At 47.2% G+C, this 17,002-nt stretch overlaps 2 protein-coding genes and 1 long non-coding RNA gene across 4 annotated transcripts in view; 1 reads left to right on the forward strand and 2 right to left on the reverse strand.

The window, feature by feature from the left end:
* On the reverse strand, window positions 1-14,647 carry SIN3B (SIN3 transcription regulator family member B). 2 transcript variants are annotated; one of them, XR_012584495.1, is made up of 20 exons: window positions 14,302-14,647; window positions 13,496-13,602; window positions 12,779-12,932; window positions 11,505-11,768; window positions 10,959-11,102; window positions 10,592-10,714; window positions 10,016-10,105; window positions 9,452-9,570; window positions 8,529-8,736; window positions 7,708-7,824; window positions 7,098-7,336; window positions 6,663-6,846; window positions 5,843-6,437; window positions 5,190-5,359; window positions 4,458-4,631; window positions 4,106-4,198; window positions 3,719-3,813; window positions 3,107-3,311; window positions 1,468-2,735; window positions 652-810 (listed from the first exon to the last, which is right to left on the reverse strand). XR_012584495.1 is itself a non-coding variant. In XM_074565897.1 (19 exons), exons 1-19 carry the CDS (start codon window positions 14,557-14,559, stop codon window positions 2,505-2,507), a joined length of 3,570 nt encoding a protein of 1,189 aa, XP_074421998.1. In that variant the 5' UTR covers window positions 14,560-14,647; the 3' UTR covers window positions 1-2,504. The 2 variants fall into 2 exon arrangements, 1 of the variants encoding a protein (XP_074421998.1); XM_074565897.1 differs by having other exon boundaries at window positions 1-2,735.
* Window positions 14,472-17,002, forward strand: part of LOC141734312 (uncharacterized) — a 15,447-nt gene continuing 12,916 nt past the window's right edge. Inside the window, exon 1 of the long non-coding RNA XR_012584497.1 lies at window positions 14,472-14,596. This is a non-coding gene — a long non-coding RNA (uncharacterized LOC141734312). The remainder of the gene's footprint in view (window positions 14,597-17,002) is intronic.
* The window catches only part of NWD1 (NACHT and WD repeat domain containing 1), an 11,651-nt gene continuing 9,591 nt past the window's right edge, over window positions 14,943-17,002 (reverse strand). Inside the window, 2 exon segments of the mRNA XM_074565902.1 lie at window positions 14,943-15,353; window positions 15,849-15,949. Of these exon segments, the coding sequence (XP_074422003.1) occupies window positions 15,251-15,353; window positions 15,849-15,949 (204 nt within the window). The 3' untranslated portion in view covers window positions 14,943-15,250.

Below are 17,002 nucleotides of genomic sequence, written 5' to 3' on the forward strand. Positions count from 1 at the left end.
GACTTTTAAAATCAATATTTTATTTTACTTGAATGTGCAAATAAATATAAAAAAAAACTACATTCAAAGAGCTGGCAAAGCAATTACAAGCCCAAAAGCAAAGATCCTTCAAAAAAATGGAAGAACAAACTCTTGAATGAAGGTCGTGCGAGCAGATACACAGCGGTCGAGCTTCAACTCTCAGACATTAGCAAGCCCCTCTCAAACCTGCACTGCCTGCTCACTCCATTCACAGCACTTGCTACTATCACTTTTGAGACAATAGCACTGTAAAGGGTGAAAGTCTTACTTTTAATCCATTCAGGTTATAAATTAAGGTTTACAAAACAAGGATGCTTAAAAATACCTGAAGTACACTTAAAAACGGGGAGATGGAACGGGACGGTGCACGGGCGCGTGACCCTCCTACACCTTGGTACACTTGGAATCAAATGCGTTTTAAGCCACAAGTTGCAACCTATTTTCTAGTAAACATTTTTCTGTATCATAAAACCATAAAATTTGGCACAGTTGTCATCTCCACTGGAAGACAGCAGAGAGGCGAGCAGGAGTGAGGTGTATTTTGTTGAGCTGTCGGGAAGCAAAAAGGGGATACTGTGCTTTGCACCGGGCTCGTCCCCCCACTCCCCCTCAGCGTCTTTTATCACTTACTGCAACAAGAGCAGGGGAAGAACCTTCAGATCATTTCAGTAACCAAAATTTAACAGAGACCCAGACATGGAGAACACGAGTTCTTGATGAAAAGTCCTCTGCTGGCAGTGGTTGTGCAAGTGGCCACGAATGCCAGAGACTGGCCTCCCTCCTTCCCTCCTACAGATTATTTTGCAAAAGAAACAAAGAGTCAGTACAGTTTTCTATTAAATGTGCCCCAAAGGGAATTTTTCTGCTGTCAAGTGAGACAATTGCAAAACCAAATGCTGTACAGTGGAAATAACCCAGGACAAATCCTACAGGCTGCTGCTTAGGTCTGGCAGAAATTATAACCTAAATATCAAAGCCACAAAAAAAATCGGGGTGGGGGGGGTTATTCCCCCAAAAGCAGGGAAAAAGGTGGAGGCAGAGCTGAAAGGAGGCTGGCCCTGCCTCACGCCACTACATCTGCAATACACTCCACGGCCAGAGTGCTTGCCCTCGGCCCCTGAAAAATGAGCGAAGTCACGGTGGAGTCGCGGGACAGACACTAGATGATCTCCGGAGGTCCCTTCCAACCCCCACCATTCTGTGATTCTTGATTTTTCAATAGATTAAGTCAGACAATTGACATAGTGTTCTGCATGGTTCAGGGTAGGGTTTTTGTTAGGTTTCATTTCAAAAAAGCTTAGATAGACGTACAGACGGTTCAGTGGAAAAGCTCGTTGACGATGGCTGTGGCTGGATCTAACACTGCCCGTTATGGATTTCCATGTGACACTGCAAATAGAGCATCTGTGCTGAGCCAGCAGAAACAGCCAAGTATCTGGGACAAACCTCAGCTCCAGCGCCACCACGGTGCTGCAAGAGCTCCATCTACTGCTGTCACTGACGGGTACAACCCAGCAGAACCAGGGCGTCCGGGCATGCAGAAGGAAAGCGAAGCGCCTGAGAACGCCGTCTCCAGAGGCCGCCAATCAACATGCAAAATACAAAATAATAATAAAAAAAAATAATAGGCCAGACCTCGCAATGGATATTCCTCCCCACGCACACGCTCCAAGCAGCTCCGGAGCTGAGAAGGCAGAGTCTGCAGCAGGCCGTGAGTTCCCAAAGCAACACCAGGGGATCCGGCGCCCATCGGGGCTGTCTTGAGCCACAGACAGCTCTCTTGCCAAGCACGGCAGCTCAGAGAGCTTCTTCCCCTTCGTTCACGCTCCAAAATACTGAGTTGACGAGTGGGTGTTGGAGCATTTAGCACGCTGCTCACCCTTGTCTCAGTTTTGGCGTTTTTCTCACCAGAGCACCAGTAACAAATACTGCATTCATTGCCTTATTAGTACACGTAGATAACGAAGCAGCCCATAGCCAGGCTAGCAATCTGTGCCAGGTGCCGGCGCTTGGAGGTTACACTGAAGAGTTCTGCAGGCTCCAAGACGGCACAAATTCAGGAAGACAGGCAACATTAAACCCTTCAAAGTGGAAGCAGCTGCCAGCATCTGCTCAAACACCAGCCCAGCTCCATCTCTGCAGCAAAGCCACCAGCGGTAGTTGCCCAGAGCCTCACCCCCTCACTCAGCCTTGCAGTACTGGCTGGCCAGCAGTGGCCTAAAGCTAGGAAACTACGAAAAAGTGTGTGGCAGTGCCGAGAGCCCTCTGCCCATAAAGCTTTTAAGTCTCTTCATGACGGCTGGAGGATTACACTGCAAGGAGACAAGTCTATGCCATATGGAAAATACATCATAATCCAAAGTAAAATGCTGCTTGGATAAATATCATTAATACATACGTTGCATTCCCACCACTATTCTCAGAGTAAATGTGTTTCACCACCAACGCTCCTACTCGTCTTGGTCCCAGGAACAAGTCTCTGCTCACGGGGAAGCTGGACGGCGACTGTACTGAACTCTGTATCTGTTCACCGGGACCCCATGGACATTCACCGTCTCACAAGTTGTTTTGCAGGGCACCATCTCCTCGTCTTCGTCTCCCATTAGCCAGTCTTGAACTACATCAACTGCCTCCATGGTCACGTTCTCTTCTAGCCACCTATTGTGCCACTCTTCAAACTGCTGGTGGTGCTTTAGCAGCACCATTGGCTGCACCTGAAAGCAGGACAGTAAAGATCACCGAGAGGTTGCTGGGGGAGAAGCCAAAACCCTCACCTCCTTGTATGTCTGAGACGTGCATGCTTCACAATACAAGACAAATAGTAAAACAGAAAACCGCGTACCTGCATTTAAAGATCTCTATTAATGTTTGCTACTCCCCCTTAAAAAGAAAAGGCTGCTAAACTAAACCAAAGTACAGAGCATTTACCAGCTCTCCTCCACGTTTCATCCCACACAGAGTAGTAACTTCTGGGTGCAGTTTGCAGGAATTCAGCCACAAGACGTCTTATCGGTACCTGTCTTTTGGCTCACATCCTCAACCTCTGCTACTGCCTGAGCTGCGGAGAGAGTAATAGGAGATGCACCTGCTTGGCTCGGCAGAGAGCGCCCCGCCTGTACATGTAATCCTCCGAGTTCATGATGAACATCATTTTGTGGGTGTTGAGCTTGAACCGGCAGTCCACGTTGCAGGCACTTTCCACCCCAATCAGCCTCTTCCAGGAGCTCTTCACTTCACTACGCAGAGCTCTCACTTGCTTACATTGCCACTTGCGAAACTTTTTTAGGTTCCTAGAAGAAAACAAGGATCAGGAAGCGTGTCACACTTGGTTATCCATTCCGTTCAGCTAGCAGAGCTGACAGCACAAGTATGAAATCTTCCTCCATACACTCTGACAAATATTTCGTGAAATAGGAACAAATTAGACCTCAAATTCCTCCCAGAAGGGACTGCTTAAACGGTCCCACTCCATTCTAAACAGAGTTTCACGAACAAACCTCAGTGCAGTGGTCACGATTTTTTTCTTAAGCGTTCTTATGTGGTGCACTGGACTAGAGCAGCCCCTTTGGACCTCAAATATGAGCACATTTCCCTAGAGTTGCTCGTACGGCACATCACCTAAAATCACTGCCACACCAGCAGAGCGGAAGCAGTACTGGCTGCTGCAGGCGTCACTCAGGAGAGGGAGCGCGCTCACCTTTGCAGAAAGACCGGTTTCAGTAAGAAGCCATCATTCTGGTTGTTAGGAGCTCCTTCTACCCCAACGTACTGCTCCATGTAGTTAGCCAGGTGCTACGCAAGAGAGACCAAGTCCTAGTCAGATTTCGCTCTGGTCAAGACAAACACCACTGCAAAGAACTAGTTTATTTCCAAGCTGCTTTTTATGAAGGTGATTTATGTCGAAACTGTTGCTAACATACCCATTTCTGTCAGTGACCACAGCCCCACATGTAATATTCCCGCCTCCCAGGTAAACTTCTCCTACTGACAAAGTCTCTCAGTTTGGAACGAGAAGAGGGAAAGCGTTCCTAGGACAGCTGCTTTGCCTGTGCCACAGCAGACTCCATGGTCACTGGGATATTACCTGGACCTCCACAGGATCTTCTGTCTGGGTTTCTTCTGTATCCAGAAGCTCAATGGTCATGATCACCTGTCCCTTCCGCTGAAGAAACATTACCTGTAATAAAGTTACAGGCACAAGATATTGGCCATTTGGGTTTACAATAAAATGCTGTATACTCACAAGTCATCTGGGCAACAAATATTAGCTAGGAGGGAAGTAAGCAGCAGGGCTTTTCAGCGAGCCAGAATGCCGCTTTACTGTCTACGCTCTGGTTTTGGCCCCTTCTCTCCATATTGGTGGCCTCGGAGCTTCCAAACCCTTTTCTCCCAGATAAAGTACCACTTTATGAAGTTCCCTGGCAGCAAGTTCTTACCTTGAAACAGTTCTCATCTGCCATGCAACGTTCAGCCTTCCACTGATAGCTGGTCTCCTTTGCTGCCCGGACACACCTAGAGGATAAGTTACCTCCAGCAGCACCTCGCTTCCTTTCGTTCAAGTAGAGCTCAACAACCTTCAAGCAGATGTCGTCGCTCACGAGATGGTGAAGCTTCCATTAAAAAAGGGGGAATTCAGTCAGCAAGCCTGGGCCAAGAGTTAACTCTAGTGTGTCATGAAAGGAGCACAAAACTCAGCACAGCGTCACACCCCAGATGAAATACCAAAGCTTTAACTGCAGCGACTTCACACATTTCATTCTTTTTCATTACTTTGCACTAAAAGTAACAGAGAAGAGCAAGGGGCTGATGGGCCTTAACTGTAACAAACCTACAATGACAAGACAGATTTGAGTAAAAAGGACTGGACCTTTTTTTTTTTTTTTTTTGCCTGAGATGTATTTTGGGAATGGCAGAATTTTGAAGAGACTGGAACTCAAAAAATGTTGGAAAAGGTCAGGAAGGGTAAATCCCCTAAGGTGGCCCCTGTACCAAAGCTGAACTATCTCACTGAACTTCTGTTGCTGTTTTCCCTATGTATAGAACTTTTCTATGAGTTTGCTTTAAGTTTAGCGAGTCCTTGCACTACAGGGTACTGACAGCAGCCTATCTGTCTGCAGAAGGGAGACGCGCGGCCCCCAAACACACAGCACAGCCAACAAGTTAGTTACCTGGCGGACAATATTCTGCACCAGTTTGTCCATGGTAAAGCCAATATAGGCATGGATAGTGAACATCTCCCTCAGCGTGTCCTCGTACTGCGTGGGGTCAATGTTCCCATCCAGCAGACTCCTCACCATATCCAGGAACGCGGGGTAGTACTCCTCCAGTTCCACCTCACCTGCGCAGGGGATAAGCGCAGTCACTTCATGCATGTGAGAGGCAGAGTGAAGTCAAGAGTGACAAGGGACAGCACTGCGCAAGAACCAGGACGTTCAGAACCGAGAACACGCTTACAGACAGACAGTTCTCTGTAAGGAGAACGGGCTCTAACAGTTTTATCTCACACGCTTCCATGACGACCTTATGCAGTTAACTACCTTGTTACAAAATCAAAGTAACAGACTAATACCAGACACTTCAGAGCATCTGACAACAGTGGGCTTGGGTGAAGTCTCTGTAAGTACACGAGAGCCCTCAGAAGATAAATTACAAACTAGCTCTCCTGTTAAATTACCTGTATCCACAAACGACAGCTACAGTGGAGGTTTGCATCTCTACACTGCCTACAGACTTGCCTGCTGGGCTCAGGTACTCAGATACACACAATCGAGCACCAGAAACCAGAGCATGAAGAATGGCCTGTGTCCCGGATTATTCTTACTTGGTTGCTTCAGTCTTAGTTCCATGGCTGGATCATTGGTTTTTTCTTTTCTTCCCTCACAAAGGAGTTTCTCTCTCTCTTTTTCAGTCCGATATTCTAGAAGCTGCTTCTGAGCCTGACGATAAATCTTTAGGAGCCTTGAGCACAGAGTCTGGTGAAGGCGGAGGAAGAAATACCAATTATTATTGACAAAGAACAGACTGTAAACATCATCCAGAGTGTTGTGGGGCTCAGCAGCTGTAACATCGCAGAAGGTTGCTTTTGCCTCCAGAGGACTGCTCGGGGGCCCAGGCACGTGTTTTTTCCGTAGCTCAGGAGTATCCAGGTTCTGCCCCTGGTGGTTTTCTCTGTCCTCATCTGTTGATTCTTCAGAAATACTGTGCTCAGGGGGCTGAGAGAAAAACAGCTCAGGTATGAAGTGATGCACTATCTGCCGAATGGTTGCTTGATCCTCCTTCTGGATAGTAGGCTGCCTTTTTACATAATAGCTGATAAGAGAGGCTGCATCTTCCAAAATCTGCTTATCTTCATAGATAAAGATAAGATGAGGCTCATTTGTGGACGAACTTCTCCCCTCTGAATGCTGCTCCTGATGCTGTAATCAAGAGACAAATAGATAAAGAGCCTTCCAATCCATGCTCAAGAGCCATTCCTGCCAGAAGAAATAAGCCAGTATTAACGCTATGCTGGGGACGGTCCTTTTTGACTGAGAACTCTTCAGAGCACTACCACTTCTACAAGGTCCCCGGTGCTACGTAAACATCTAGATAATACCATAAATGAAGGAGACAGAAGACGGATTATCTCCTGGCATACACACCTCATCGTAGACACTCTCAATTTCATTCAGCAGGCTCTTGGAGCGCAAAGCTTTGGTGTCATTTTGCTTGAAGTTGACGGCCTGGTGGTCAAGGGACTTCAAATAGGCTTTCTCATACTGCTCCCGCCAAATTTTGTTGAAGCCCTGCTGGGCCTCCCGCCATTCCTCCTCTTTTGCTTTTAATCTGCATAAATGTATAATCTACTTCAGTACAAACAGACAACCACAGAAACACACGCAAAGCATTTTTAACGTAACCAACTGTCATGCACCAAAACCTCTTCAGTATCCCTGGAAGCAATAAATAAATAAATAAAAGCACCGCCACTGAAGATGAATTATCCTTTGAAAACAACATCTACAGAAAACAGTTGTTTGAAAATCCTTTATCAGTTTCTTAAAGATCCCAGGTGAAGCCAAGAGAATGGGAATTACCTCTTAAGAACAACAGGAACTGCAGTAACTGGGTTTTTCTTAAGACTTTCAATGATCTCTGGTGCTTTATCACCGTAGATGCGATAGATGGCCCTGCGCTGGATCACTTCTGATGTCCCTCCCAAGCAATCATCCAGGCGAAATTTCTCCTGATCCTCTTGAGTCAGTCGAGAGAGTTTTTTCTGCACACTCTCCAGCACACGTATTGTGGCTAAATTGGTCTCCAGGACAACATCCAACTGTCAAGAGTTCACAAAAGACACCGCGTAAGAACAGGCATAGGAGGAAAATGGAGCCCAGTGGCTCCAGGTTTGTGGCGTGCATTCCAGCCCCACTGGGTGGAGCTAAGAAGCATCAGCAAGGTTTCTTACTGGAAAATACACCTCTGCCAGTTCTCCCAAAGGTAACACGCGTTTTAAAACTGGACTCATGCCCAGAAAGAACTACTAGACTCCAAGAAAGTGGACAACACCAAACGTAGCTCAAACCAACAAACCGTAACAGAACTTTCAGTATTCGGCCACCAATTAATTCAATTAAAATCCTCATAACTAGAAGTTTTGCTTTCTGAGGAGCAGCCAGCAGAAAGGAAGCTCAGTAGCAGAGGTACCTCAAACCGCTCATCTTCACAGCGGTGCAGCTGCTCCTCATAAGGAGTCTTCTTGGAGCTGACAAAAGTGGAGTCTTCAGACCAGGATGGAAATGAAACCCAGGTATCATTTAACACCTGCAACAGGGCAGAGACATGACATTGAACGGAGCCCTGTGAGCCCAGAGCTGTTCTCACGGGGTCTGACACCTCTCTGGTTTATTTTTGCACAGTTGTGCCCTGAGTTTCTGTTGGAAGTTTCAGACCTAGTTCCCAAGTCACTGTCATGACTGTTCCTCAGAAGATTAGAGGAAACTGGGACCTGCTCAGAAAGCGTGAAATCACCTTCCCTATCTCCTCACTAACCAGAGATCACTCTGCAGTAATCAGCAACTGTACGTAGAGGAGCGAGAGCTGCCAACAACAGCGAGTGGCAGAAGGACCTATGCTGCAGGTGTCTGTTCCCAGTGACGACAGCGCCCAAGTCACTGGCCCATGGTGCTCTTTCAGGAGAAAAACTGTTTCTAAAAGCCTTATTGGCCCACTGCTAGGAAATTAATTTCAGGCCGTTTAAGATTCTTTTCTGTCTATAGGAATAAATTCGTGTACGCACATAGATTCAAAAGACATTAAAGTGAAAGACACGATTTGGGATGGGTTTAGATAAAATTAGTAAAATGCATGTGGACACTCTTATTTCAATAAATTGGATGAATAGCTGATCTGAGAGAAAAGCTGGCTGATCAGCACTAAAGTGAAGAATCCACAGGCATAAACTGTAGCACTAACTACCCCGCTTCAAGGTACGCAAGTGCAACGTGGGTTCAGGGATCCCAAAGTACCTCCTTGCAAATGGCTGTTCTTCCACTGCACTTTGGCTGCTGGTAGGTTTTTGGGAGAGCCCGGTAACTCGATCCTATGCGTTTGCAGGAAGCGTAATCAATTTCCCGACTCATTCCATCCCCAGATCGGTCGCTCAGTGGAGAAGCAAATGAAAGCTCTTTCACACCAAGAAAGGACTTGAACTGTGCAAAGAGTTCTGGGAATTTCCTTCAAAAACACAAGTAAGTGTATTTTGTTATTTCACTCTGACAGTTTTAGGGTGTGTCATAAAAGTGACGGAGAAGATCTAAACAAACAGCACTGCACTGAGAAATCCTTCACCAACGTTTTACCTCTGTTATCATTCTCTCTGATGCGCTTTATGTTCTTTTTTTGACTTAAGGCAGGAAAAGAATCTCCCTTCACAACTTCACGAATACTCCCCTTAACTGAGGAGTCACTTTGCCATGTGACTCTTCCTCTTCTGTTGGAAGCCAAAAGCACGAGAGGCTCACATCAGAGCTAGAACTATTTATCCTTCTCTCAGCTCTGTTCTGAGATTTCATGTTTATATCTGTATTATATTTTGAGAGATGAATACAGGGAGTGTGAACAGAGATGACCCTCCAGAATTCATGAGATTCGATTCTCTGCCCCCCATGATTTAGTATAACATCAGGTAGTCTGCTGCTTGGGAGGCTTCCAACGGGATGCACAGGCAGAGGAAAATATCCTCCCTAAAAGAGGATATGTGTAGATACGTTAAAAGAGTCAGATTTTATTACACCTCTTTTTGGAGTAGCCTTCATTTTCTTGCATGCTACATAGGAGGTATCTCTGAAGTTAAATCCAAAACATCACTAACAAAGTTCACATCTACCAAAAAGTAACAGAGTAAGACCTAAAAAATACGTCAGAGCGGAGAAGACAGTCAGTAACTTACCCTAAAAATGGTGTAACTAGCTGGAGCAACTCAGAGCCAGAAACCAACTCCTGGTTGAAGAGAGCAATGCAACGGAGAAAGTTTTCATAGACTTCCTGACTCTTTAGCACTCTACGCACCTGAAGCACAGTTTGGAGAGAAAGGATCAGACCACTCAAACAGCACTTTTCCTTAGTGTTCATAGTCTAAGCAGTCTGCGCCATGGGTACAGCCACAAACACAAACCCCTGCCTAGACTGCAACATAAAAAGAGAATATGCACAACAATGCCCAGTTTCAAACAATAATCTAGTAACTACAGACGGTACCATGAGGAAATATCACTGAAAAATAGAGAAAAACATGCCTGTAAGAGACAAGCGTTCAGGAAAAGGTTAGTTATCAGTTTCTATTCATCCTCCAAACCCATCTATTTTCTTTTTTCTTGGTATGTCTTGAAAAACTCAAAAAATCAGGCAATTGCTAAGTGCTGACACACAGATTGTATAGAAAACCAACCAATTAATAACCACATAAATGGTAGAAAATAAGTCCACAGAATGTGAGAACAGGCCAAATACCAACCTTGTCAAAGAAGGAAAACTCCTGCAGTGTTCCGTATTTCCCCACTGTCGCTACTGACAGATCTTTGGTACCTCGCAGTTTCATTTTCTTCTGTTAAAAGAACAAGCAGTTATACTTAAAATGTTGTGTCTCAAATGCTATAAAATGCTACATCCCTGACAGATAACAACCCTCTGCAAGGCTGAAACTCAGCATTTCCCAAACGGTGACCCAGCACTGCTGTGTCAAGTCCTCCTCGAAGCTGAGAAGAAAACCAAAAAAAAAGGATCTCTTGAGAAAGAATTCCAAAGAAAGATTTCTTTCTAGAAGCAATGAATTGTCCCCTTCCAGGGCCGATACTTGTACAGAAGGTCTTGATATTTAGTATTCAATGTGTTACCACACACATTTAAGCACACTTCAAAAATTCCCTTTTTCTACAGTAATTGTTATTTTAAAAATAACTTTGAAATTTTGTTTCTCATACCTAACACCTACATACCTCAAAGACGCTTCTCATTACAACTTTATCTAAGCAATTATTTAAACACAATGAGTGGTATCAGGTTATTTTAAGTTTTTGCTTGCTAAAGATACCTTTGCTGGGCCAGAAACAGGACGCAACAGCAGTGGTCTGGATCGCTTTTTGCTGTGTTCCAGATTCTTCTCATGCTCAGTTTTCTGGACACTGTTCACTTCACAGGGTCCATTTCCTGTGAACTGGAGTAAATAAACAATGACTTCAATGTTCTCTTCTCGATTGGTGCAAATAAAGAACCCCATGTATCAGAGCAGAACAGAGAACACGTAGCTAAGTCACCTGTTCTGTGAAATTCCAAACAATGAAGAGGAACAAAGTTCATCTTTATGTTTTTCCATAATGTTTTGCATTCCTAAAACTTCTTTATGTATTCTACAACCAGAGACTATTCAATATTCTGCCTTGCTCTAAGCATCCACATACCAAAGACCTTTTAGCCTCCGGGAGAAACTGTCCAAACTCCGAAAGCAGATCCTCCTGTCCCCTGAACAGATTTGCTACTTCAGTAAACACTTCTTCCTCTGACATGCCCCGAAAGGGTCGGCCTTTAGTGTTCAGCTGTTCTTTCTGAAAAGATAGGCACAGATGTTAAACAGAGTCAAAAACATAGTGCACTATGCAAGAAAACTCATCCACTTGGCCAAAAATCTTACGGTACACAAACCTGAAATAACTAACAGACAGCCCAAGGTTCTCACAGCGCATCCTTTCACACAGGATATCACTAAATCACGTGAAAGTTAGTAAAGGCAGATCTGGATACAACCCCCTTACACCTCAGACCCTGGAGAAGTGCCACAATTGACCACTTTTGTCATTTCATGTGACTATCCAGGAGGCAATTGTTGGCCAAAGGCTAGTGCTTGGGAACTGTATAAGCCTGTTCGATAGGCAGACATTTCAGTTGACAACAACTACTCAAACAGCTACGCTGCAAACCCACAATCTCTCATGTGGAAGATTCTTTACCTGGTAAGTATGAAGAATTTCTAAAAAGGATCTGTAAATTTCTGGATGGTCAAGGAAACGTGTTTTGATCTTATTCACGTAACTGATAGCATTATTGAACTCTACAGAATCAGACTCCAAGGGAATTTGGGATTTATCTTCTTTGTATGGAAGCTGTTGCCTAAACTCCTCGGAACAGTCGCTGTGATTGTGCGAATTCTCCTGGGAGTAATGCAGCAACAGCCCACTGCCAGGGAGAGCGCTGGGGACAGGCTCTGGGGGCACCTAGTGGCATAAGACACACAAGACAGTGACTCGTACAGAAACACAGGCGCAAGTTCAACAACAATCTCACATCAGGATTTTCAAGCCATTTAGCTAAAAAAAGATTACCACGTGAAGAAGAAAGAAAAAGGATTTAACTAGCCAATAAATTTCCCTGCCGAGTTTATTAACATCATCAGTTAAAAAAATCCCATCAGTCGTATCTGGCTCATGAACCATCTGACTCATTACTGCTTTTGGCTGTCACTGCATTATCCACGACACTTGAGAGGGTGACCAAACAACACGCACCGCAGTTTCTGTTACCGCTGTTTTATTTCAGAGGAACTGTTAGCTTTAAGAAACATATTAAAACGTAAGGCTCTTAAAGATGGTAAATTTCTAAGCAACAGAGAGATCTAAGGGAACAGAAATCTAAAAGATATTTCCTGATACTAATTAGAGTTAAACCACAAGTTTATCAGTAGAATTCAGGCAATAGCTCTGTTTCAGCCTCCACAACCACGCAACAACAACAAAGGAGGAGAGGCCAATATGTATCCATCGGTATCACAGCAGATGTCTTTCATTGCAGGGTGTTGGCGATTGCATGGCAATACCTGACATGTTATTTTTTGCCTATTGCCTAAACACATTTCCCAGTTTCTCAGTGGAAGACTGGAAACGCGATTCTTCCAAGATCTCTTCAAAATTCGTCACTACCCTCACCACGTATTGAGAATCTATACAAAGATGTAAAGGCAATTACAATTTCAGTTTTCAAATCTGACTGAGTATTTGGAGTGGCACTTCATGCACGAGTATCATTCTTGTGTAAGCTAAACTAACAACTGGTTTGAGAATAAATATTTAAATTTATATTATACCCGTTATCATGGACTTTGAAAACAATGTTAAAGCTTTAGCAATATGCAACACATGTAAATCTACATAGCCCAAACTGTGCAAGAAATGTGTATTGTGACACATATAACAGAATTTATCTAGAGAATATGAACTCTGTGACCTACCTGACTATTCAAAGGTGACTGTATACTTAACTTCCCGTTCTTTGGAATTTCTATCCTGTAGCCCAGAGGGAGGAAAGCATTGAATCCTACAATGAGGTCAGGATGCTCATGGAAAAGCTGTGAAACACGTCGGATTACTCCAGGTGTGTCAATGCTAAAATTGAGAAGAGTTTGTTACTTGTGCCCAAATCAGAAATACAAGTTAAGCCTAGAAAACTGCAGAAGTATGTGAAGCATCTGGCTTCTTAGAGCTGCAATTTTTAACAAGCCAGTTTGGGAACCTCAGACCTAGAAATTAGCCCAGAGGGAATGACCACTGCAGGCTTATACCGGGAGAGTTATCCCCAGAGAGGAGCTATGAGCGTGCAGGTTACCCAAAAAGGGGGGGACAGCCATCACCTCTAGGGCTGCCAGGTCAGACAGGCTCTGCACTCAAGCTTCTTCACTTATTTTCAAGATCTGTGTTTCAGAGCGCAAAGTAAAAATAGATTTGCCTTTTCCTGTGAATTTCACCTCTGGAAAAATGATGGGATGGACAGACACCCTCCACCTCCAGTGTCTATTGACTGCCCTACGGGGGACAGGCCAGTAGCGTGGCCTGTATGTCTGTGGAGGTGGAAAGATGAAGGTGGGGGGGACCTCTCAGAGGCAGAGACACCCCCGCAGAGGCTGAGGAGCTCCCCAGAGCAGCCCTGGGGCACAGGGCCTGGGCTTTACCTCTGGCTCTTGAACTCCTTCATGATCTCCAGGAAGCCATTGTAGGTGGCGGGGTCGCTGCCAAAGCGGATCTTCACCTGGTCCAGGTAGGAAAGCGCATCCTCCACCTGTGGGCGAGAAGGCGGGTGAGGCCCAGAGCGGGGGAACAGGCCCTGGGGCACTCCCCGGCCCCAGAACGGGGGCAGAGGCACCCCACAGCACTGAGGGAGGGGGGGACAGGCCCCGGGGGGAGCCCCACAGCACCGGGGAAGGGCGAGCAGCCCGGGGGGGGGGACACACGGTACCAGCTGAGGAGGCCCTGAGGAAGGCAGGCCCAGGTGGGGCCTCGCGCTACGGGGGAGGGTGGGCCTCGGGGTGCTGGAGGAGGATGGCCAGGCACGGAGGGGGGCACGGTACCGGGGAGGGGGGGGATATGTCCCCGGGGAGGATGTCCGCAGTACCAGAGGAGAACAGCCGGGCTGGGGAGGGAGCATACGATACAGGGCAGGGGAGGAACAGGCCCGGGGGGCCTCACGGTACCGGAGGAGGAGGGCGCAGGCCCCGGGGGATCCCACGGCACTGGAGGAGGAAGGGGGGCGTACCCCACGGCACCGCGGGGAAAGGCCCCGGGAGACCCCACGGTACCGGCGGGGGGGACATGCGCCGGGGGGCGGGTTCGACGCCGCGGCCGGGGCAGGCAGGTCACGGCGGGGCGGGCAGGGCCGTCCCGGGGGGTCGAGGGCGGCGGGGAGCGGCCCTTTGCGGAGAGGGCGGGGGAAGGGGGAAATCCCGGCGGGGGCGGCCGCCGGGGCGGTCTCCGCACTCACATGCACCGGCAACTTCTCCTGCGCCGCGGCCCGGCCGCCGCCGCCCCAGCGCGGGGCGCTGCCCCCCCGGCCGCCGCCGCCCCCCGCCGCCATGTTGGGAGTCGGGCAGCAGCGCGCCCCCCCCGCCCCGCTCCCCTCCCCGCCCCCCGTCGGCGCGTGCGGAGCGCCTGCGTCAGCGCGCACGGCGCCGCCGGGCCCAGCGGAACCTCGGCGGCCGCCGTCGGCGTCGCGCGCCGCTTCCGGCCGTTCAAGCGCCATGGCGGGAGCCGCGCCTCAGGTCCTGGCCCCGGCCCCGGTGAGCGGCCGGGAGGAGGGGGTGGGAGGGGATCGCCGGGGGGCTTGGCAGCGGCAGGCCAAGTCCCCGGTGTGCCGGGCGGGAACCGGTGGCCTTGGCGGGAGGGGCAGCGCCGGGGTGGGCGCGGGAGGGCCGCGGTACCGAGTGCCCGCCGGGGGCGGCCGGGCTGCCGTCGGTGGTCCGCGCCGAGCTGTAGTGCCCGCTCCGGTACAGCGGGATACAATGTGGGTCTAGGGCCGGTTTGGTTTTTTTTTTTTCTTATTTACTTTTTTAAGCGTCGTTACTATGGTGCGTGACAGCGGTCGTGTTGTGCCAAGGTATCACCGGACTCAATAACCGCAGCGAGGGCGTTTTCAGCAACGTTTAATGTTGTAATTCTGAGGTACTAAGGCAAAAGGATAGAAAGAGAAACCCTTACGCTCACTCCTGGGTGTGGGTGCTGCTTTATCCTATTCATCTTTGCTTTTTCACGCCACTGAGCAGATTTGAGAGACCTTGCTGGTGTGAGTCAGGCTCACAGAAGAATTTCCTTGGTTGTACTGTTGCTTCCTTGAGTTTTCCTTGTCTTTCTTTCTGGATTTTACCGTACATGTTGCCACCATGTTCTGGAGTGGGTTATACTGAGGCGGGGTGGTCTTTGGGCAGTGAAACTGCTCACGAATTACACAACCAGCTTTTGTTGTTGCCACAAATCCATCTGCAGTTGGCACAATTCTGAGAGCAGTTGTGTATATACACTGTACAGCCAGCAAGGCACCTGCGGAAACCAAGCGCAGAATAAAGCATTTACTGTGTAGTAGGATTGGACTTAAAATATGCCACTTCCCTCAAGTGGTCCCTTGTCGCCAGAGAATTTACCTCAGTAAAATTGGGTCACGTGAAGAGCAAGGAGGAGAGGGGAAAAAATAAGCCATGCTGCTTGTATTTCCTTAGAGCATTATAGATGATTTGTGTAATAGAGACTTAACAGAGGCTTTTCTTGCTTTGCCCTTAAACTTGCTGCTGATACTTGAACCCAGAATATTTTTCCCTACTGTGTGCTGAAATATTCCAGCTGTGGTAGTGTAGTTGCAGCTCCCAGTCACAACGCTAATAGGCTACCTCAGGATTCGGTGTTCTAGCCGCTGTTCTCACACTTGCACAAACTGTCACTGCATGGCATGTTTCCCTCCTTACAACATGAAGGATACTATAAGCCTCTTAAATACAGGAAGGAGTACAGGCTTTCTCGTTGCATTTCCCCATTACTCACCACTTGCAACATCCCGGACTGTAATGGCCTGATCCAGTGTACACGTACTTGTCATCTTTTGAGAAGCAAGCACAGCAAATGCCTTTCAGGAGGGATGTGGGCTGAAAATGGATGGTTAGGATTAGATTGTTATGCTGGTAAATACAGGTTGAAGAGAAGATGCCTTAGAGTAGTCAATGGTTATTCAATGCTTAAAAGTGGTGGTAATAAATAAAGATTTTTCCAAGAGTGATCCTGGAAGGAGGGTGAGAGGTATCACAAAATAAAGCCCTGGCTTGTGAAGCACTCTATAGCTGTGCAAGAAAGAGAGCCTAGTATGACTGTACAAAAGCCCATTATTCCACCTATGGGAAGGAGTGGCTCAGGTGTGTCTGCAGTGCATTGTCAGGTGAAAGAGTAACAGCATTTATCCAGCCTCCACCATCACTTTTTTTTCCCCTACTGGATTCTCCTGAGCTGTCCCAATTTACCCTTTCTGTTGCTATTAACTTAAAAAGTCTCATTCTCTTCACTGATTTGTGTCATCTAGCTTCCACCAGCTAAATGAGAAAACCAAGGTTTTCTGCTGATGGTTGTAAATGAGGTTCCACCCTCTTAGATGCAGTGCGCTGTGGGAGGCAGACACCAAAGTGCAGTCGCACAGGGCTAAGAGCATTACTGGTGCTCCCATGCCATCCAGTGTGTCAGTCAGCAACCCCTGCTCTGCTAAACTCCACACCTGGGAAAAGTTGAGCAGGGAGAAGTCATCAGTGCCTGAGCTACTTTTTCCTTAGTCCTATTTCAGAGATAAAACAATATACCTTAACTAAATTGTAGCGTAAGTAAGGTCAAAGGATAACATCCTAATATTAAAAGTCAAAACATTGAGTAACTGCTGTTACCAACTTACTCTAAAGCAAATGTTTGAAGCCCCTGGAGCCATTCATCCCACTTGCCTCTTTGCTCTTAAAGATGCCTAATTAGATCCTGCACATTTTGCACTGCACTGGCTGTTTACTTCCTTCTTTGGCAAGAGATGATGCTCCAGATGTTGTGTATTCCATCTGGCTCCTGTTCACAGGAGCATGCTAACAAGGCAGCTTTTACGAGTTCAAATTTATAACATTTCAGAAATGAAATTGTATTTCAGGCCTCAGGCATACGCTGGCTTGAGG

This window comes from Larus michahellis, chromosome 23 (assembly GCF_964199755.1).
Source record: "Larus michahellis chromosome 23, bLarMic1.1, whole genome shotgun sequence".
In the NCBI taxonomy this organism is placed as follows: Eukaryota; Metazoa; Chordata; class Aves; order Charadriiformes; family Laridae; genus Larus; species Larus michahellis.